Consider the following 21,540-nt stretch of genomic DNA (forward strand, 5'->3'; position numbering starts at 1 on the left):
TTTATTTTTTGTGCCAAAGAGCCTGTTCACAGCACGTTCTTCTAGGGCATAAACATACTCATGCCTGTGATGCAAACCACATTATCTCACTGCATTTTAAGTTGTATATGCTGTGAAATAAATAGGAACAGGTTACTGGCCACAAGTCCACGCCCTTTGAATTCAGTGGGATTGCACAGCATGAAAATCTTCCTGGATTTTTCTGTGGTAGATTTATGAAATAACAGGGACATCACCAACTGAGAAATTGATGCCAGCACCTCCTTTTGGAAGAAAATGTTGTATAATTCACTGCTTTATCCTAGATAGGTTTGTTGGATACAGGCCTGTGTTTAAGTTTTGCAGTAGCAGTGCCACAAAAGACAGAGGATTTGTGTCACCTCTAATTTAAATTGCTGCTTTGAGATCCATAGGCACCTTATGTGTTGTCTGTGTCTGACACAGCTATTTTAGGATGGGACAATTCCCACCAGGAAACCTCTGGAGGGATAGTTTAAATTAGACACTGAAATGTTTATAGCTGAAATTAGGAGAGGGGAATTTCCCATTCCCCATTTCCCCACCTTGCCCAAGCTGCACTTATTACCTGAGAAATCCCAGGCAAAAAAAATCCTCTTTGTCACCAAGTGAAGTCCTACACAGATTCCTATCAAAGATAATGAGGCTGCACCCCCTGAATTAATACTCAAAATTCAAAGGGAGGCCTTAAACCACTGCCTGGCTCGTGTGGGGTCTCCTGAAGCCAGAGGGAACTTTCATATGTGAGATCCATGATGGTTTATCTCCTTGCAGAAGCAAATCCTGGGAGCATTATCAGTGAAACCATTAGTGCACAGAGGGAAGGAGAAGGGACGTTCTAGGTTGATGCTGGTTTTAACACAATTCTGACTTCAGGCCATGATTGTGTCCCTGTTGCTTGTTCAAAAAAACCAAAAAAGGCAAAATAATGATGTCACTGTGAAATGGGGAATGTCTGAATATGAGCTGAAATTAAGCTGCTTTCTGATTTAACATTTTTCTCTTGCAGAAATTGCACTGTGCACTAACTGGGAGCAGTTAAAGGCAGAACTCCTGCCCTTGTTCCCTCTTACGTAAAATGCCCGTGACATGTGATGTGTCTGATTGCAGCAGGGATAGAACTGTGCCCCAAGACAGATGTGTCAGAGCAATATTGAACCCCTCAGCGTTTCAGCTGAGCTCTCACAGGGATTGTGTTGCACTTTTAACCAGATCAGCAGGATTGTCCTTGTAATCCCTCCTTCTTCTTTCCAGATACGGGTTCGAAGGAGTCATCCTCTCCATCTATGGACTGGACCGAGAAGATCTGCATTGTGACAAAGATGACACCTGCCACTTTCAAAAATCAGAGGCCATCCTGAAAGAACTGGATGTAGAAAATGCCAAACTTTACCTGGACTTCATCGTTCTTGGGATTTTCTTCTTCTCTCTGCGCCTGATTGCCTATTTTGTCCTCAGATACAAAATCCGAGCGGAGAGGTAAAGGAAAAGCAGCTAAGCCAATGCAGTAGGAGAACTTTAGACATGCAATAGAGGGCACTTGACATTGTCTCACTGTGGCAGGCTGGTCCCCAGTGCCCAGCCAGATGCTGACCGAGCCCATGGAGAGCCACAATGGGATAGTGGACATACAGTGTTAAGCCAATCAGTCCAGTTGGGTTGGGTCATGTTTTCATTACACTTTCTAGCTTTAACTAGGAAGAAGAACTAGAAGGGAATTTTACACCACAGAATATCAATACTGAGGCAGTGTAACTTGTACAAGAAACCTGGCTGCAGGAGCTTTCCTTATGAAAACCAATTTTGGAATAAGGTCACCGGGATACCAGTCCTGGTGGCCAGAATAGTGTAATGTCATCTCTAGTTGACAAGGTAGTGAGATGCAAAATGAGGAATGCAAAGAAAATAGGATTCTCTCATCTTTTTGAATTTCATCTTTGCAGTTTTCTATGTATTATTTTGCAATTCTTTTCCACGGAATTACCCCTTCTGGCTAAAAGTCTGTAAATGTATTAATAAGGTAAAGATATCTTTTTAATACGGATACTTTTTTAAAAGAAACCTAAAGTGATTCAAGTAATTATTTTTGTTTCTGTCTGAATTTAGAATTCTGGTGCTTTACTTGTCGAGCTGGTCTCATATCTGAAAACTGTAATGACAGGAAGAAAAGGCAGATTCTGAATCTGCAAAAACCTGTGGTCCCATTTGGAAGCAGCACTGGATAGCACATGCAGTTAGACATGGTCAAGCTGTCACTGAATGGTTAAAAAAAAGATTCTTTTTCAGTGTCTTCAAATCCTTAGTATTTGTGATATTTTGGGATACTAGCTGTGTTCATTGATCTACCTCCTGCAACTGAAAAAAAAAAATCAAAGCACTCCAAGGCTCATTTTTAATTAAATTTTGAAAGCAGGATCTGTCCCTAAAGTGATTGTTAAAGGAGTGCAAGAGCCTGTGACTGCCTCATCAGAGGTGTTCATTTCTATCTGCAACACACTGTGTAGGACTCTCCAAAAAATACACAAATGGCTTGTAACACTGCAGGTTTAGGTATGCCAGGCAGTTCTGTTCTCATCCCTGCTCTACATAAACAACATGAGAATCAGTTGAACTGAACATCAATGAAATTGTTATTTTGGGTATCTCACCTCTGTAAATTTGGCAGGGGGGAATTCTGGTTTGAATTTTGTCACTTATTTTCATGGATTTGTATTTTCAACCCCAAATGAATCCACCATACTCACACTTGGTGAGCTTTGGTGCAAATTGCACAGCCTTCTGCCATGACTGAGAATTTATCTTGGTGTCCCAGAGCCCTGAGTGAGTCCTGCACCTCCTGTAAATGCATTATTCCCATCAGGATGCTGAAGTCTGGCAGGTTGGAGGCAGCTCAGTGTCAGCAAACCCTCGAGGAGCCCAACAGCTCATGGCAGCAGGGCAGGTAAGAGAGACCTGGCACATCTTCTGGCCCCCAGCAGATTCAAAAATTCACAAACTTTTCCAAGACCCCGTGGCTGTGTCTGTCCTAGTGAAATAAATAGTGCCAGGGCCAGCTCTGCCAGTCCTCAGGCAGCTGGGCAAATAGGAATGGCCTCTGGACTGACTTTTACACAACCCAAACCATGTCTGGAGGAGCTCTGGCTGTGCTGGGCTGCAGCTCTGCCTTTTAGCAGGGAAGAAAATTGTTTCTCACTTTTCCTGACCTGTGTCCAGGCTCTGTTTGATTTACTAATACAGACACAGGCTGCATGGATCTGTTAAACTCAGGACATCTGAACTAAGCCTGTTTTCTGGAAGGTTTTAAATCGAGTCACATATTTCAGGAAGGCTAGCTGAACTTTCCCTGAATATAAGGTTTACCTGTGAAAGCAAAATTAATCTTTACTGTAGAAGAAAAACCAAATTCCTTGCACAGCCTCTTTGCATAATTTTTGTTGCTGTTTTTTCTCAAAAAGCTTTTGTACAGCTCTGCAGCTTTTCCAGGCATAATCACGAGCAGGTATAAACTTATATGGCTGTCAGATTTGAAAAATTAAGAGTTTGAGCTATTCTAAATAATACTCATAGCTGTGAACAGTTTTTAAACAAGGCACAAGCTGAAATCCCTTCAGCAAAACATGCCTTGACTATTTCAAGACTCTCAAAGTGTTTGTGAATATTAAAGGCAGTTCAAACATTTTTTTTGCAAGCAGACCAAGGACTACATTTGCCAAAATTACTCTTGGGTTGCAGACTTCTGATCCAAGCTGAGGTCAAAAGGTGTGACATCCCTGGCATTGAACAGCTTCAGGGTTTATGTTTTGTGTTTACCAACACCATTTACCAAATAGCACCCTGACAATCCCTTGCAGTGTTCCAAATGAGGTAACTTTGCTGGCATTTCCACACTGGTATCTTGCAGGATGCCGTTCTCTCCCATCCAGACCAGTTTAGCTGAATTAATTCCTTGGATAATGTCTTATCTCTGCCTGTTCCTCTCTTTTTAGACTGTCTCATTTTATGTTTGTAGCCTCCAGTACATCCTCCTGTACTGTAACTTTGTATTGTGTTATGGTAGCCAAAAAACCCTGGCCCTCCATGGGTGTTCTTGAGAAAATTCCTGCTCTGGGAATATTTTTTGTCACTCCTTTTTTTTTGTTAGATTCGCTTTTTCCATCCTTCTGCTGGCAGCATTTAGCTGGAAGTTACAATTCTAAGGAATGATTTCAGACTGTAGTATCCCAGTAAAGAAAGAATTCTCTGGGAACTCAGTGACACACATAGATGAGATAATAATTTTTTCCCTCCCTAGCTCACAAATTAATTAATTATCTCTCTTTTGTCACTGTTGTGGGACAGAAGCATTTAAAATCCATCCCAATTATGTTTTCATCTACTGCAAAGATTTTCATTGTAGTCTCAGGTTGGCTTTTTTTTGTCTTTACCTGGAGATAAATTCCAACAGGCTGGTGTAAAACACATTTTCAGGTGAATGGGCTGAGCATGCAGATGCTGGTGAGTTGAGCAGCACTTTGTGAAGCTCTGGAGGCTTCACTTGGAAGAATAAGGCCAGCAAGATTCCTCAAACCCTCAATTTAAAAATCCTCAGTTTTATAGCCATATATGAAGAGCCATAAACTCCTTGAAGTCAATGCCACTATTACCATTTGAACCAGTCACAGCCTGGCTAAAAGTTGTGGAGGAGGCAAAAGGTGTCTAAAGGTCACTTGAAAACTGAATGTGTGATTTTTGTTGGGATTGCAGGAAAATTTCAGTGTCCTGTTGGCCTCCTTGTTCTATTTTGACTTGTTTTGAGACATTGCTTTGGTTACTGTGTGCATTAGTTAAGACTTTAGGTCTTTCATACTTTATTTGTTGTTTTTCTTTGTGGAAACTTGCATATAATCTGAAAAACCCTGAAGGTTTTTAAAAAACCAACTTGAAGCGTTATTATTTACAATTAAATAAAAGATTTGGAAAGAAGATTCTGCTCCTAAGAAATTGAGAAGATTCCATTGTTACAGGTCAAAGGGAGTGGAAGAAGACTGGTGCTGAAATCCTCTTGGGCTCTCAGAATTTAGAGCACAAAGCACCTATTTTCATTAAAAGAGAGGAATATGTGCACATGTAACAGGGAGAGCTGGTTATGTAAGTGGGAGATAATGAACCTGAGTCCAAGAACTGGATGTCTCAGGTGATTGACAGCTCCATCCACACTTTTGTGTCAAACTCTGTGTTCTCAGCAGAAAGGAATGTTTTATTAAACACTCGTTCCTGCAAGGAAGTGTGGTGCATACTGACCTGTGCCACCCCAGTGATCCTCACAGAGATCCTACCTGACCTATTTACACAGTGCTGGGTGGATTTTGGGACTCTGAGAATTGGGGGGAAGGCCAACAAAGCAGATATCCTGGTGGGAGTCTGTTACAGACCACCCAACCAGGATGAAGAGGCAGGTGAAATGTTCCATGGGAAGCCTTGTGGTCAGTGCCCAGTGTTCCTGTGGGAGACTTTTACTTGCCAGATTTCTGCTGGAGATACAGCACAGCAGAGAGGAAACAGTCCAGGAGGTTCCTGGAGTGTGTGGGAGGCAATTCCTGCCACAGCTGGTGAGGGAACCGGGCACTGGTGATGCCCCACTGGGGCTGCTGGTGAACAGAGAAGGGCTGGTGGGTGATGTGATGGTGGGAGATCCTCCTGGGCACAGCAAACATGAAATGAGAGATTTTGGTTCTTGGGGAGATGGAGGGGTGGCAGCAGAACCCCCACCTCGGATTCTGGAGGGCAGACTGTGCTTGGGAGCTGGATTGGCAGAGTCCCCTGGGAGGCAGCCCTGAAGGGCTGAGAAGTCCAGGAAGGCTGGGGATCCTTAAGGAGGAAATCCTAAAGGCACAGCAGGAGCAGGTCATCCATCCCCATGTGCCAAAGGACGAGCCACAGGGGGACAAGGATTGGCCTGGCAGAGCAGAGAGCTTTGGCTGGAGCTCAGGGAACAAAACAGGGTGTATGGCCTTTGGAAGACAGGGCAGGCAGCCCAGCAGGACTACAAGGATGTTGTGAGGTTATTCCAGGAGAAATTAGAAGGGCCAAAGCCCAGCTAGAACTTAATCTGGCTACTGCTGTAAGAGACAATTAAAACTATTTCTGTAAATACAGCAGTAAGGAGAGCCTCCATCCTTCATTGGATGCCACCCTTTATTTCCTACCAGAACAGCCCCACAGGGTGCAGCTGCTCAGGAATTTCTGAGTGGAGATCCATTTGTAACATATGATCCTGTGAAAAGCTGTTGGGAACTAGAAGTAGGCAGAAAATGACACGGTGTCATGTCCTCTGTGACAGCTTGTGACAGGCTGATCACTGCAGTGCCACACAGCACTGGTGAGTGCAGAAATTATGTGCTGAGCACCACTGGAGTTCATCAGGAGCTCTGTCATTAGTGAACAGGGGCAGTGGCATTTCCAGGGATTGACTCCTGCTGCCCTCCTCTTAAATACCTGTTCCCACAGTACACAAAGGGGCTGTTGGTGCATCCCACTGAGTGAATTTATCAGCCCACATATCACTCTTCATATTACGTGTCTAAAAGTTTCAGGTTGAGCCTGCAAACATAGCAAGTTTTGTTTTAATTCTGTTTAATGCTTTATTTCTGTTTCTGTACATATTTCAAGTAGAGTTTCTGGAGGAGTAATTGTACAGCAGAGCACAAGATTCAGCTTCAGTCTTTTTGTCATTTTGAAATCTTACGGCGGATGATAATTTCATGCAGTTGTCAGCTCTAGAACCTTTCTTTAAGAGATTTAGATTTCTGTTGGGACCTGTTGCCAGCAGTGTAAAATAAAAGGTGACTTAGTCAGGATGTGTCTCCTGTCACCAAACGTGGCCATGGCTCAGCCTGCACTCTCTGCACTGGTTGTGCCTTCAAGACACACCCAGCTTTTGCAGCTTTTGCTGGTTCTTCTTTTTGTTTCTTTTCTTTTACCTGGGGGTTTCCCTGAGGCTCAGCCCATGCCTATCGATTGCTTGTGTCCCTTTTTTCTGGATATTCATGGCTGCTGTCCATGTGGGGTGTGAAAACGAGCTGCTTGGGAAGAGTGCAGGGTGGTTAAAGGTGGGTGGGTGACTTGGAGACTTCTTTGAGCTACCAAAACCCCAATGTGCTGGATCTCTGGGCATGCTTTACTCTTTCAAAAATAAAAGAAATTCAAAAATGTCTTTTTAAGCAGATTGCAAGACAACATGGAAGCTTGTACTTCTAAAGGTTGACGGGGTTTTCTACTTCAGTGGCATCTGTGATGTCTTTTTTTCTGACCCCACAGTAGCTAATTTATTGGCCGATTTAGGGTAATCATTATACAAACTCCTTTCTGCTACTCCCAGAAACCAGCTTTCCTGGCCTCAATGATAATTGTACCAGCCTTTACAAATCTGAATTGTTGATCAATTAAAAATAAAAAAAAGGGAAAAATTCTCTTAAATCATGGCGAAAGAAAATTAAATTTGAGACAATTACACTGATAAATCTTAAAAGAAGAAGATAACAAGTCCTGCAGTGGAGCCAAGCCTTTACCTGTGTCAGTAAATATTTATCAAATACCTTATCTGAGTCAGTTGACCTTATTGTGAGATTCTGCCCTTGAACCTGTTACTGAATTATTTAACATTCGGTTCTTTTGTTTTTCAAAGCAAGAGTCAATGCAAGGTATGATTTTAAATCAGCGTGCTAAAGTGGATATTCTGAATATCTAATATGTCATTGTTGTCTCTTGTTTCTGTAATGCATTTGCATTACTGTGAATCAATTTTATTCTGCTTCTCTAGAGACTACTGCTGCCTGCACGCTGTGATATATTTGCACTGTTGTAGATATATATATATACATATAATGTAATTATATTATACAAACCATGTCTTTTTCAGGTTGCTTGTTACCTTTGTAGTTTACGCTTCCCGGTACAGTGAACCTGAGTAAAAATGTGGGATGTGGGGCATTCTGATGATATATTACAGTAATAGAGAAATCTTTGTATATTTCTGTATACTTACTACCTGTAAGAAGAGATTTGTATGTGCATTATTTTCCAGACTTAGGGCTTTGTTTTCTGAGACTAGAGAACATTTATGATAACGTAACACACACACACACAAAATCAAATAAAGTGTTATTATTTTCAGACAGATGCCTTTGGTCCTGTGTTCACTCTGAGGGAAGGGGAAGATGTGTTGGTGGTGATACATTTTCACTGCCTGCTCCTTGATCCTGGCAGCCAGCAAGGACATGGAATTGCCTCTTTGCAATTGGGGTGGTCTCAGGTAACTCCCAGTATAGGAGGGTTACAGAAATATCCACTAAAAATCCTTAAAAGCATGAACTGCAGTCACACTAGACAATGTTGGAGGTCCCTTCCAACCCAAACAGGGCAAGCATCAGAGGGTGCTTCTCTGAGAAATCCTGCAACTGAAGACTTCCTGAACCAGTGAAATTAATTACTTTCGTATTTTCATGCAATTTTGGTGGATTTTTCCTTCAAGGACTAAATCTTCTGTTCATCTTGCCCTTGCTACCTGCAAGTGGCAGATGTTCCCTTGTTTATTACAAGAAGCAGGAAAGGATCATTCCCTGTTTGCCTTCTGCTTGGCACTCTGCAGTGGGTGGGTTTCTTCCTCCCTTCTCCCCAGCTGAAGAAAAACTCTGTTTTATCCTGCCAGTCCCACCTGTCCATTTCCCATTTTAACAAACACCGCTCTCCCTCATTCTGCTGCAGCACCTGTGGGATGTTCTGCAGCCCTCTGGGCATTTCTGGAAAGCCTTCAGCTGGTTTAGAAAACCAGCTTTTTCATTTCCTGTGTTCCTCCTGAAGATGCACACTGGCCAAGAAGTGACATTCTTACTGCTCCTGCTGCTTCCTACTGCGCTGGCAGGGAAACCCTTGGGCAGAAATCCTGACCTGGCAGTGCCAGGAGGAGGGTTCAGTGTTGGTGTGCTGTGCTTTGGCAAATATTCACTTTCCCTGGCTGGTTTTTCATGCAGTTTTTAAGGCTGTTTCATGGTGTTTGACTTAAGGCCAAGCCTAGACAACATCACTGTCTTTGTGCCACCCATCCAGGCCGCCACAGCAACCAAATTACCTGCCTTGCTCACCACAGTTCAAAGAGAACTGGCCTAACTTTCACAAGTACCCACTCATAAATAACCTGAGCAGTGATGCTTAAAGCATGGATTGCCCTAAGGATGCAACAGGATTACAATTTCAAAACAGTTTTCTCACAATGACAGAGATCATGCTTTTATGTTATGTTTTATAGCCCTGGAAATAATACTTGATTGAAGGAATTACGTTCCCAAAAACTAAATGCCTCCCTGTGCCAATTGTTGTCCATAGATCAGGAGGGGAGGAGGAGGAATGGGAGTCCTTCATAGCCTGAGTGGCAACATAAATTACTTCAAGCATTTTATATGGCAGTTAATGCTTATTAAATAACCCAACCATAAACTTCTCATTAGCAACCCTGCAAAAATTAATAAACCTCACATTCAATTCCCATCCACCAGCGCACCAAATGGATTCATAAAATAAAGAGCACTTGAAAATAAAGAAAACTTTATTTTCCAGCAGCTATCCATTTAAAACCTGCTTAGGAATGCATGTTGGAAGGCATGGGAAGCCAAGGAGGTGGGTGGGGTAAGAGATGGGCTCGTGGAGCATGGGAGGGTGCAGGGATCTGCCCAGGTGAGCAGTGAGCAGGTGCTGTGCTGTCAGCATCACTGACATCTCCCCATGGGACAGCCTTCATGAAGGGCTTGGTGGGAAGTGTTGCCAGCTTCATTTAGGGGCAGAAAAGCTGTCAAGGGCTGGATTAGTCAAACTGACACTAATTGCATTGATTTCTGTTGTTTAGTGCATTTTAAATTTCATAGCCTCGTTTGGTTCTGTGTTTTTTTCCTCCCTGTGCCTGAAGATTGTTTCAAGATCTGTGAATTTTATTATGCACTGTTAATTCTGTGTGATGGCTTTTCTGGATTCCTGACATTCCTGTTCCAAGCCTGTGCCTGCACACACATGGGAAGACTGAGAAAAAATGCTCTCTCTTACACAGACAGAAAACATTATCAAAACATGAAGCTGATCCATTTTCAGCCTCTGACAGCAAAAACAACCCTCAGAGTTGCATTGTTTCCCCCAGTTCTTTCTAGCAGAGTTATTCTCTTGTCCCACTGCCTGTTTTGCTCTGCTGGACAGGCAGAATAAAGCTCCACCTGGGTTCCTAGGACCTTTTTTCTTATCCCTGGCACCAGTATAATCAAATATGAAGTAGATTCTGTGGCTTCATCAAGAGTCTTACAGGTGCTTTTTGTCCCTCTCCTGTGTAAGAATCAGACAGTAACCCCAAAGTACTTAAAGAACAACAGAAGTGACAGTAAACCTTTTAATTTTGCTCCTTCTCTTCATTGAAACTCAAATTCTGTGTCTTGGTGGAGCATGCCTTGGATGGGGCATAATGCCAAGTCTCATAAAGGGTAAGAAGCAGAGAAAAATCTCATTCTGTGGCAGGAAGGAGCTGGATTTTACCTACCAAATTTACTACTCATGAAGCTTTCTGAAAACACTATAAACTGGAGTGTCAGCCCACACAGGTGGCAAGTTAGACCCCTGGGAATTTCCTAGAATTTTTGCAACAAATTCAGCAATTAAGATATTTAGCTCAGCTGCAGGGAAATATTTTAATTCAAGAATTCCAGATTATCATTTCAGTTGTGGTGTTCTAGTACTGAATCCCTCAAGACTGCTGTTTACCAAAACAACCTCCTGTTATGGTCTGAGACAGAAGCACATGTGGAGAGACCTAACTCAGAGACAGGTGGGAACAGGACCCTACAAGGGTCTGTCTTTGTCTGGTGGCTTCTCCCAGGGGGATTTCTGGCTGCCCCCGTGGGTGTGCAAAGGGAGATGACAAAGCACAAGAAGTTATCACAGCTAGGTGGAATAGAAACACTGCTCTCCAGCAGGAAAGTACTTTGTTTTCTTACCCTGCCCACCTCTGGTACATGGAAATTGCATGAAACAAAATTTTATGATGTGAAAAATGGAAAATTTACCTGGCAGGGGAAGGAGCATCCAAGGATGGCAAACACTGGAAAAAGAAGCATCCTCTTCTACAGCACCTGAGTGCTACCCAGCTGGTTTTAGGATGCATTCTGTGTTGCAGCACAAATATTCTACAGCAAAGTCTGTTTGTCTGGCTGGTTTTTCCTAGTACTGAGGACACTTTTGTAGTCCCATTGTGTGCCTGGTGAAGTGTGCTGGGACAGGGACCATCCTGATGTTCATACACCAACACTGGCAGCTTTCAAACGCTTCAGGAGAAGGATCAGATCAGGGGGAAAAGCCTGCAGAGTAATAATGGACTCCTCTTCCCAAAGAGAGTTATTGTTTCTGGCAGAGAGCTGCTTGGAAAACTCCCCTGAGCGCTTCTGAAATTCTCACCTGAACTTTGCTCCTAAGGAAGCTTTAGCAGCCATCACCCCAGAGCAGTGAATTTTCCTTTTTGGGCTCAGTCTGGCAGTGAGGGCAACCTCTTGGAAACTGAATCTGGGTCTGGAGATGCTGGGTTTAACACAGGGAGCAAGGGTTGGTTCTTGTGTTTTATTTTCTGCTCTCCAAGCTGTTTAATGGCATCATGGTCGAGTTTTCAAGCTTTACTAAAGGCAGTAACTCACACAGAGACCTGTGGCAGCACCGTGTGATTTGGCTGCTCTCAACAGAGGAAGATTTCAGTTTCCATATTCTTTTTCACTTCAGTTTAGCACCTTGTCTGAAATCTTTCTTTTGAGCACGAGCTTTGCCAGAGGAGGTGTGTGACACTGTAGCAGGATCCGTACCCTACCCAGAGTCATTTGGGAACAGCACCTGAAGGAAGTGGCACATTAAAAAAAAAACACTTTTTTTGGAGGTATTTGAGATTAAATCCCTTGTTCATGTGGCTACAGGTTTGTTCTTTGTTGCTAGCACCCATCTGCTCAGAGCTCCTTGTCTGTCCTAGTTTTCTCCCCTGTCAGCCAAACACAGCTCTCTGATTACTTCAAAATGAACAATTTCCAACACCTTTCCCTTGACGACAATTGCTTTAAAAGCCAGTAGAACATCTTCACTCACTGAGGCACCATTGCAATCAGTCTGCAATGTCAAACATGTTCTATTCAGCCTTTATTAGAAGCTGGAGCTTTGGTGGCACTCAGCTGCCATGGCTGCAGTTTAGGACTATTGGGTATTTAGGGTTTTAAACGTCACTCACTGCGTAATGGCTCCATCAGCACAAAGCCTTTGTGTCACAAACTGACACAAGTGGGTTCCTGTACCACCTTTGCTGACTAAAATCACAAAGTTGACCTATTTTTTTTTTCCCCTCCAGAAAATTATTTAGAACTTTGTTTACATATTTAGCACCCGCTGCATGGCGATGTCGGTGTGCAGAGCTGCAGATACAAAGGGTGAGTCTTCATTGAAGGCTTTTTCTCTCTGAGGCTGGAAATGAGTCCCATGGACACTGACTCGGGTGAGGGGAGCCCTCAGAGTGATCCTGAAGGGGAGGAGAGGAAGGTCCCTCCTTTTGTAGCCACGTCTCTGCAGGTCCTGCACACTTTGGTGGGCACTCCTCTTTTGGGATCTCACTTTGCTCTGCCTTGGCTCTGCCTGTCATCTTCAAATCTTCGGCGGCTGTGGCTTTCACTCTGTTTCTGCCAGCTTTATTTTCTCACCAAAAATGATAGTTTTTAGAATTCTAGGGAGTTTTTTAAGGTTCATTTGTATGGGTGTTGATGGCAGTCTACCTAGAGAGACCTCGAGCACTCTCCTGAGTAAATTCCCAGAATAGACATCGCCGCTTCGGACTTGGTGATGACAGCATATCCCCAGGTAATAATTATTAGTGCTGTGAGCAACTGACTCTGATTTATAAACCCAAATGTCTGGAGCAGCTGCATGACCCAGTGGTGGCTGAGCTCTTGGGAATGCTTTGCCTCAGCCCAGCAGCTCATGGCTTTTGCAGGTGACACCACGGCCAGGGATGGTGCGGAGGGCACTTGGTCTGTTCAGGCTGGAGAAGGGGAGGCTGAGGGGAGACCTCACTGACCTTCCTCATGGGGAGAGGAGGAGGGACAGGCACTGATCTCTGCTCTGTGGTGACAGTGACAGGAGCCCAGGGAATGGCCTTAAGCTGTGTCAGGAGAGGTTTAGGTTGGATATCAGGAAAAGGTTCTTCCCCCAGAGGGTGGCTGGGCACTGACAGGCTCCCCAGGGCTGTGGTCACAGCACCAGCCAGCCAGAGCTCAGGGGGTGTTTGAACAACACTCTCAGACACAGGGATTCTTGGGGCTGTGCAGGGCCAGGACTTGGTCTCAATCTTTGTGGATCCCTCCCAACCCAGCACTTTCTGTAGCTTTTTGAAACACCTCCAAAGACCTTCGGTACGCTGCTCAGTTTATTGCTCATGTTACGACTGGTATCCTGCCATATTCAAATCAGATTTCTCAGTCTGTTGGAAGTGGTTTATGAATGACTAATTTTTTACCTGCCTGGATAAACCTATTCATCACTAAAGTGTAAAGGGATAAATCAAACCTCCAAGGAGGCATGTTAAGGAGGAAGATTTTCACAGTGGGGGTGGTGAAAGGCTGCAACAGGTTGCTCAGAGAAGTGAGAAATCCCTGGAAAAGTTCAAGGACAGATTGGCTGGGGCTAGGAGCAACGTGATTGAGTTGAAGATGTCCTTGCTTGCTGTGGGGGTTTGGATTAGATGACCTTTTAAAGTCCCTCCAAATAAACCATTCTATGTTTCTGTGTCTCCATCTTTTTCTCTCTCCTTGCAGCACAGCCCTGTACAACTGTTCTCCCCTGCTGAGCCCTGAGCACAGTTTGTTGCTGCTGCAGCCTCAGGGTCCCCATTTTATTCCCAGCACAGCTCTTAGAGGCTCTTTACTGGGCTCTTCACCGAGCTCTCACTCAGATGAAGCAGGGAAGCTTCGAGCTGCTGCACTGAGCATTAAAGATTCCCAGGAGAAAGCAACCACACAACACCAGGAGCTTCTCCTGTGTCTGGCAAGACACAGCAGCTCCATTTCAGGTTTAGGCCAGGACTGGGAGAGCCTGTGTGTTGCTTTTAGTGTCACAGAGACATTTCCTGAGCATGACCCATGGGACCTGCTTGTGGTGAGCACCAGGGCCAGGGAGGTGCAGAGAGCAGGAGGTGTTTGAGTCAGACCAGCTCCGTGGTCAACTATCAAAGGTACCTTCCCTTCAAGGGGGGGAAAAGAAGCTCAAACCCACAGCTAAATCTATATAAAGGCAAACTCTGAATATTTCCAGCATTCAGAAGGATAGGTGGCCCGTGTGGTGCCAGCTAACAAATTCAAAGCAGTCACTTGCAAGTGTGAAGTGTAACTAACACAAAAAGCTGAGTGCCGTGTTCCTTTTGGAAGCACTGGTGCCTGCTCCCTCATCAGCAGGTTGCTGACATGCCAAATTTCCTGGGAAACGGAGAAATGCACAGCTTTAAAATAAAGACAGCAAAAAAAAAAAAGAAAGAAAAGCCCTCACAAGTTGTGTCGTACTTCTTTTATTACAATGAAAACCTGTGTGGTGCTAGCCTACTGAGAGAATAAAAGCTACCAGTAACTTTTCATCAGAAAGGAGTCAATCCCAGATAAAAAAGCAGCCTAGAAATCATGGCTGTTGCAAAATATAAAGTCTGAGTTGGGACCTCCGTCTGTCGTTCTGTTGGAGTAGATCCAAAGATTGCAAAGTTCTCGATGGAAGTTTCTCCTTTTAACAAGCTGGGGAGGTAAAGAGGAGAAGCAGATTAAGGGACATGTTTTCTCCATAAATCACACAAGATGCTAGGAAGTGTTTTGCCTCAGTGTAGGACACCCAAAATGCAATTTTTTAGCCATCTTGAGCAACCCCCATACAAAGATGTGTTTCCCAGTTATGATCCAGATCAGTAGAACCAAATTATGGTGAATTGTAAATAGTGCAGAACACAGTGTGGCTGAGGCTATTGGTTATTAAATATGCTGAAAGGTCAATCCTAACTAAAACAAAGTTGGCTGGGGATCAGAAATTTCTGTGAGTTTCATTCCAAGTTTCCAAAGCAAAGCCTTTTATCTCTCATGCTGCTGATAAGGTGGATGTGAGCTGGGTGGCTGCACCTCTCCTCTGGGACTAGCTGGGGTCTTGAGCTTACACCTGAGCCCAGACTGGCACACTGCCCACAGATCCAGGCTCAGATGCATCAGCAACACCCCACTCTCTGTACAAGAAGCTGCTTTTTTAGGGTTTAACCACCCTTATTTGCTCCCACCCTCTGGCTGGCACAGCTCACCAAGCCTGGGACACTGCCAGGAGCCGTGAAGCACTCGGAGGGACACAGGGGACATCTCCTGTGGGACATTACCTTCCTCCACAACGCGGTGGTAGAAGCACCAGGGGACACCAGCGGGGTGTGCCCTGAAGCAGCAGCCCTTCCTTGTGCACTCCCTGGGCTTGATGCCAGGGTGGCCACAGTTTATCCTGGTGTAGGGATCGTTGGGACACACTTTCCTCACTGTGTGGAGCAAAAATAATGAGAGAAGGAAGGACAACGTGTTACTTCGCGTTCCCTCTGCCTGCTGATGTAATTCACAAATCAAAGCTGAGGTCACTGGGCTGATGTGATGGCCACAATGACCTTCTCTAAACCAATTTCTGCCAGCAGATTTGCCCAAATCCTCACCCAGCCTCCCAAGCAAAACTAAATTCCAAAGGGTGATGAATTGCTGCTGCGCCCCAGGGACAAGAGGAGGCAAAATTCACCCCTGGAAGTGTCTGGCAGCAGCCCATCTTTACCTTTCCTAAATCCAGCAATGGGGTGAAAAGTCCTGTGTCTCCTGTAGTGGTTACACATACCCTGCCCTCAGACCATGACCTGACCCCAAGCTAACCCCAGAGCAGCCTGGCTACCACAGGGAGAAGGTGACCCAGCCCTCTCTGCATGCCAGCTTAAGTTACAGAAGGGAAATAAGTCTTTCAGGAGGAAATCACAGCTCTTCCAGGCACTTAAAACTAAAATGCCAAGTAAAGAGATTATAGGACCCAGCTTGAATACTTCAGTTTTCCTCTCATAGAGAGAGCAATTCTGCTCAGAAAAGCAATTCTATGAAAATGGCACCCTAAGCTGCTGCTGCTCGTTTTTCAAGGTTTACAAGAACTGCAAGCAGTGCTCAAAAGAAAAACTATTTTTTCCTACTGTACTTCGGATTCCTGAGATGTTGACTATTCTCAATTTATTTCAGGTTCTTCTGTTGGGTAACATTGCCTTTGCACCCCTCATTTCCTTTCATGTCACCTGTGCAACTGCTGAGACTGCCCTGAAGTTCTCCTAAGAAGGAGAACTTCAGCAAATGTCAGCCCAGCAAATGTAGCTTACACTGAGTTAATTAACACAGCTAATTACACTCCATTACTTAACACAGTTATGTAAAATATACAGCTAATCCTTGAAAGACTGGGAGAGCAGATGTTATCCTCTCTGAGAAAGCAATCGTAAAAAATAGAAGCAGGATGCTGACAGATGTCAAACAAGCAAACCCACTTAAATAAGTGCTGAGCATCCCTTGCTCTGCCCATGGACAAGAACACAAATGACACAGAAATGTCTCTAAGTAATCAGCACAGGTTGTTTGATAACTAGAAGCCTGAAGGAAGAGGAAATACATTGTGTGAAGAGGATGAAGCAGAACTCTGATGGGAAAGCAAGGCTTGATTTTGCGTTTTACTGCCACTGGTCTCCTAACAGAGATTTGTGCCCATTTTTCTGGGCTAAGGAGAAAAGCAGAGCTGCTCCCTGGTTGCACACATTTCTGGATAATTAAACACGAGGTAAATCAGTGTTTCTGGCAGAGATATTACCTTTCTTTGGTTTAGGATTGTAGCACCAGGGGACGCTGGGGACTGAAGCGTTGAAGCAGCACCCAATTTTCCTGCATTCTGCTGCTGAGATCCCTGGGTAGCCACAGTTTGTCCTCTCCCTGGGAACCACTTTACACTGGCATTTTGCTGTTCAGAACAGAAGGACCAAGTTACAGTTTGCACACTTGTTATGGAGGGGTGTTTACCAAATGCTCACTGGGAACAATGCTCTTTCCCTAGATGCTTTCCATCTTTTCAGTTCCCTGCTAAGACCACAGCCTGGATGGTTTAAAAGTTGCCCTTAAGCCACTACCAATTTTGGTCTTGGCTGTACATCAAACTCTGAGAGTCTGTGGTCTCATTTGCAGCCAAGCCAGCCCAGCCCAGTGGGGTTTGTGGGCTTCAAATCGACCACACCAAATGGGAAATCCCAAGAACTTCAAATATTACGCTATTAAATGTTTGCTGTTTTGTCCATCTCATGTGAAAAGACTTAAGGGTCCAGTGGATATTCAAACATATACAAAACAAGATACAAAATCTTTGCATTCCTGACAGGTGATTATAAAGTACAGGATGATGAGCAAATAGCTGCAGCTATGCTTTTAACATTTAAGTCATTTGCACAGTCAGCCACAACCAAGAAATTCTGGAGCTGTCCTCCAGCTGTCATTGAGTTACTCGCTTTCCACTTCTGGAGCTGTCTAAATTACTTGCCTTTTAATGAGGAGGCAGATAGGCTCCTTTTAAAACTGTATTCACGTGGCAAAGCAGCATAAACCAAATGTCAGAAGAAAATTTAGACAAAGCTGGCTCCTCTTCCAGCCCTGGTCCTGTTCTAGTGACCTCCTCTGCCTTTACAGCGGGTTCTTGGTTATTCCAACAACACAAGAGTTCAGCTGCAGTCTTTCACGTTTTGCTATTTTTCTCTCTGATAAAAATTAAAAAGTAGGCTCCACTTGGAGAATAAGTAGCAGCACAGAAAGCCATTTGCTGTCTGGCCTGTTAAAGCTGGCAGGTTCTGGCTGCAGCCGGTGGGATGAGGGTCCCACACGTACCTGGAAGGTAACAGCACATGGATGTACTTACTTGGAGGTGCAATTCCCTCTGCCAGGGTGCTGAGGGCTACGATGAGGGTGACAGAGAGCGCACAGAGCACCTTGAGATCCATGGCTCTTGCAAGAGGAGAGGTGCTGCTCTCCCTGGTGGCCGCGGGTTTTATGCGCTCCTGGTGTTTGCCCAGCGAGGTCTGATAACATTGTTCCATCTGAAGCTTCACCCAGAAGGTTGGGTTTTCTTTTGTTTGGTTAGGAAGTGTTGCTGTGCATATTGTGATATCCCAGAGATAAATTTCTGGGCTCCTTAGAGTTATTGATCACATATCTATTACGTACCTATAGATACATATCTATTACGTGATCCTATAATCTATCAAATGGATGCTGCTGGGTGCCTTGGATGCCAGAGGCTCTGGCTCTGAGTGCCAAATTTTATTGTGCTCTGATTTCATTGCCTTTGGACTATTTTAGACCTCTGGGTAGAAAAGATAAAGATATGTACATATTTTCCAGTCACTACTGAAAAATATGTACATATCTTTTCTACCCAGTGTCTCTTTTCTGCCTCGATTTTTCCCTGGCCTTAAGGTTTTGGTTATGCTTACTCTGAAACAGGTAAGGGAGCAGGGCTGGAGCTGTGAGACCTCCAAGCTTCAGGAGACCACTGTGCACCTGAAAAAATACATAAACACAGAAAATGGAAGGTGTGACTGAGAAACACTGAGCACATAAGGCCACTGTTGGTTTCCACACAAGGGGATTTAGGAAAAGAAGGCAAGATCAGGGATAAAAACAAACCCCAAAAGCCCAAGAGGTCCAACAGCACAGAGACACAAGAGAAGAAATGAGAGTGTCTGGATGATCTCAGCCTGCCCCACAGGTACTGTGCTCATCCAGGCATCACTCCAGAGTGTCCCAGTTTTATTTGGGAGTTGCTGCCCTGTGCAAGGTCCTGTTCCAGGGGTTCCATGACAGGGGCTGTCCCCATCCCTCTGCCTGACCCCCAAAACAGAGCTGCACTTCGCAACACATCCAACACCAGCTGCATGTGTTTTGCCAAAAAAAACTTCTGAAACACCATGTTTGACCTCGTAACTTCCTGACTGCTTTTCTGCTGGTTTCAAAGGTGGTCTCCTAGGCAGCCTTTGGATTGTTTTGGGACAACAAGCCTTGGGACTTGGACTGCTAAAGGCTTTAATCTTCCTTTTTAGACCATTTTCTACCATTTACTGTAATGTTTCTTAACTTCTAGCTACTTGTCAACTCTTAAAGACAATCAGAGCAATGCCAGGGAGGGAGAAGAAGCAGTGGGATGGTGGAACCATCTCTACACACTCCCCACAGGAGGCACCTGCAGAGCAGGTAGGACAGGCTGCAGCCCCTTGGGTGCTCTGCAGCATCACTTTTCCTATGGGAAAACCACCAGGTAACCCTTCATGTTCATCACCAAAATAAAGAGATTCAATGCACTTTTTTATCTTTCAGAGACCTGTGTCGTCTTGCTTTTGAATATTATATATTAATTTTTTTGGGGTGCATCTTTCCATTACAAAGCTCAAAGTGAGAACTTGCATCTTCCATGGTTGTGTTTTGGAGGAAGTTCATTTGTTGAAAAGTATTTCCAACAAAGTGGGAGGAATTTTGTTCTACAAGGGGAAAAAAAAATAGGGTTCTTTTTCCTAAAGGTTATTCAATACCTTGTGGACTCTATTTATATCCATCCCCACTTATAACATGGGTGGCATTTCTCATTGAGAGTCACAATTCATAAATTAGATATTTTGTGTAGACAAAACACAAGACACCAGGCTGCAGGCATGAGAGGGCTGTTCTCCCTCACCCAGCAGCTCCTATCACACTTTTAGAGAAAACATCAGACTCAAGACTTTAAAAACCAGTTTTCCATCCATTTCCATCCATGGTGCCTGTCCAGAGAAGTCCTGGGCAGTTTTTCCAGGGGCGTGGGAGATGGGCAGTGAGGTTGGCTGAAGCGCTGCCCGTGGTGATCCCGAGGGGACCGCTCTGCTTTTGGCCCTCCGTGGATTATCAGCCCATCGCGTGAGTCAGCTGAAACTGCAGATAACGTTTGTTGCTCCTGCTCCTTTCTGGACATTAATTAAGCCCTTATCTGCTGGCTGTCACCTCTTGGGCCCGATCCCAGCTGCGGGCACAAAGGCAAATCTAGCCCCGAGCTCTCGCTGCGGAAAGAGCGTTTGATTGGCATCTCAAAGCAAACACAGCGCAAGAAATGGGCTGCCTGCTTTCTGCCAGGGGATTACTTAAAGATCTTTAATATGTTTATATAGCAAAGCCTTGAAAATTATCTGGGGTTTCCCTGTAAATGTGTTTCCTTCTGTGAAGCCGGCACCTACCTAAACCTTTAGGTAACTCTGTGAAGGATCTCAGGCTCTGCAAGGGCCAGAAGGGGCTTGGAGGGCTCCGTGTCCTCTCCAGGCTCTGTGCTCTCCCTCCTCACCCTCCCCTGGTCCCTTCTAGCTGCCCTGTGGTGCTCTCATTTCCTTTCCAGCAAGGACAGCGTTAAGTTTCACCAAGGGAAATATAGATTGGATATTAGGAAAAGGTTTTTTACTGAAAGGGTGATAAATATTGGAAGGGTTTGCCCAGGCAGGTGGTGGAGTCACCATCCCTGGATGTGTTTAAATAAAGACTGGATGTGGCACTGGGTGCCATGGTCCAGTTGTGGTGTTAGGGCTGGGTTGGACTTGATGATCTTGAAGGTCTCTTCCAACCTGGTGATTCTGTGATTCTGTGACATGAAGAAATCACCACGTCTGGGACTGGATCTTGCAGTGGATTGGCGGCGGCCTACAACTCTTTATTCTAATCCAGAACTTTTGAAGGATAAGGATATTTTTTTTCTATCTCTTTTCACTTAAAATAACCAGCAAACAATTTTGATTTTCATCCTAAAGGGAGTGTTGTGCCCTGAAGGGAATTTCATTTTGTGATAACTGTTAGTTTGAATGCTGACATGAAGAAATCTGTCACTGGGCCAACATCATTGCTTAGGAGCCCTCAAAGTAAATCCCAAGTTTTAAGTGCTCTCTAAAATAAATCATCATAACAGAGAAAAAAAATCAGTGGCAAAGGAGAGGGGTGTCTGCAATTTGCTCCTTCCAGCTGTGAGAGGCACAGAAAAGTATGAGCTGGCACATGAAATTCCTCAAGCCAGGACAATATCTGTCTGTCCACCAGATAACACTGAGGGGTCAAAAACCAGAGAAAACCCTACATCTTAATTTTGAAAATTAAGTTCAAAATAACCCCTGAGATCCACAGCTTTGATAAAGATCCCTACCACAGATGTATTAATGCAGTTGTCAAAATCAACTTGAACTTTGTGAGATCAAACTCCTTCAGGGGAATTTTATCAGAGAATATGTCATTTCTACAAACCACAGACAGTGCTGGAAGAGGACTTTTGTCACATTTCTGTGGCAAACATCCTTGCCCAAGGTGAAAAGAAAGATTTAATTACTGAGGTTAATCAAATGTGTAACTCAGATCTGAGTCAGATCTAAAA

General features: G+C 44.4%; 2 protein-coding genes across 3 annotated transcripts in view; one reads left to right on the forward strand and one right to left on the reverse strand.

Moving 5' to 3' along the window:
• ABCG1 (ATP binding cassette subfamily G member 1) overlaps window positions 1-8,176 on the forward strand; it is a 54,341-nt gene extending 46,165 nt beyond the window's left edge. For both annotated transcript variants that reach the window (XM_015644035.3, XM_015644043.3), the window contains exon 15: window positions 1,273-8,176. In XM_015644035.3, coding sequence (XP_015499521.1) covers window positions 1,273-1,501 — 229 coding nt within the window. In that variant the 3' untranslated portion in view covers window positions 1,502-8,176. The remainder of the gene's footprint in view (window positions 1-1,272) is intronic.
• Window positions 8,177-14,645: 6,469 nt separating this feature from the next.
• LOC107200339 (trefoil factor 1-like) lies at window positions 14,646-18,109 on the reverse strand. The gene is made up of 4 exons (XM_015618695.2): window positions 18,028-18,109; window positions 16,939-17,085; window positions 15,446-15,595; window positions 14,646-14,825 (listed from the first exon to the last, which is right to left on the reverse strand). The coding sequence occupies exons 1-4, from the start codon at window positions 18,107-18,109 to the stop codon at window positions 14,818-14,820; spliced, it is 387 nt and encodes a 128-aa protein (XP_015474181.1). The 3' UTR covers window positions 14,646-14,817.
• Window positions 18,110-21,540: the final 3,431 nt, after the last annotated feature.

This window comes from Parus major, chromosome 1, assembly GCF_001522545.3.
Source record: "Parus major isolate Abel chromosome 1, Parus_major1.1, whole genome shotgun sequence".
NCBI lineage: Eukaryota > Metazoa > Chordata > Aves > Passeriformes > Paridae > Parus > Parus major.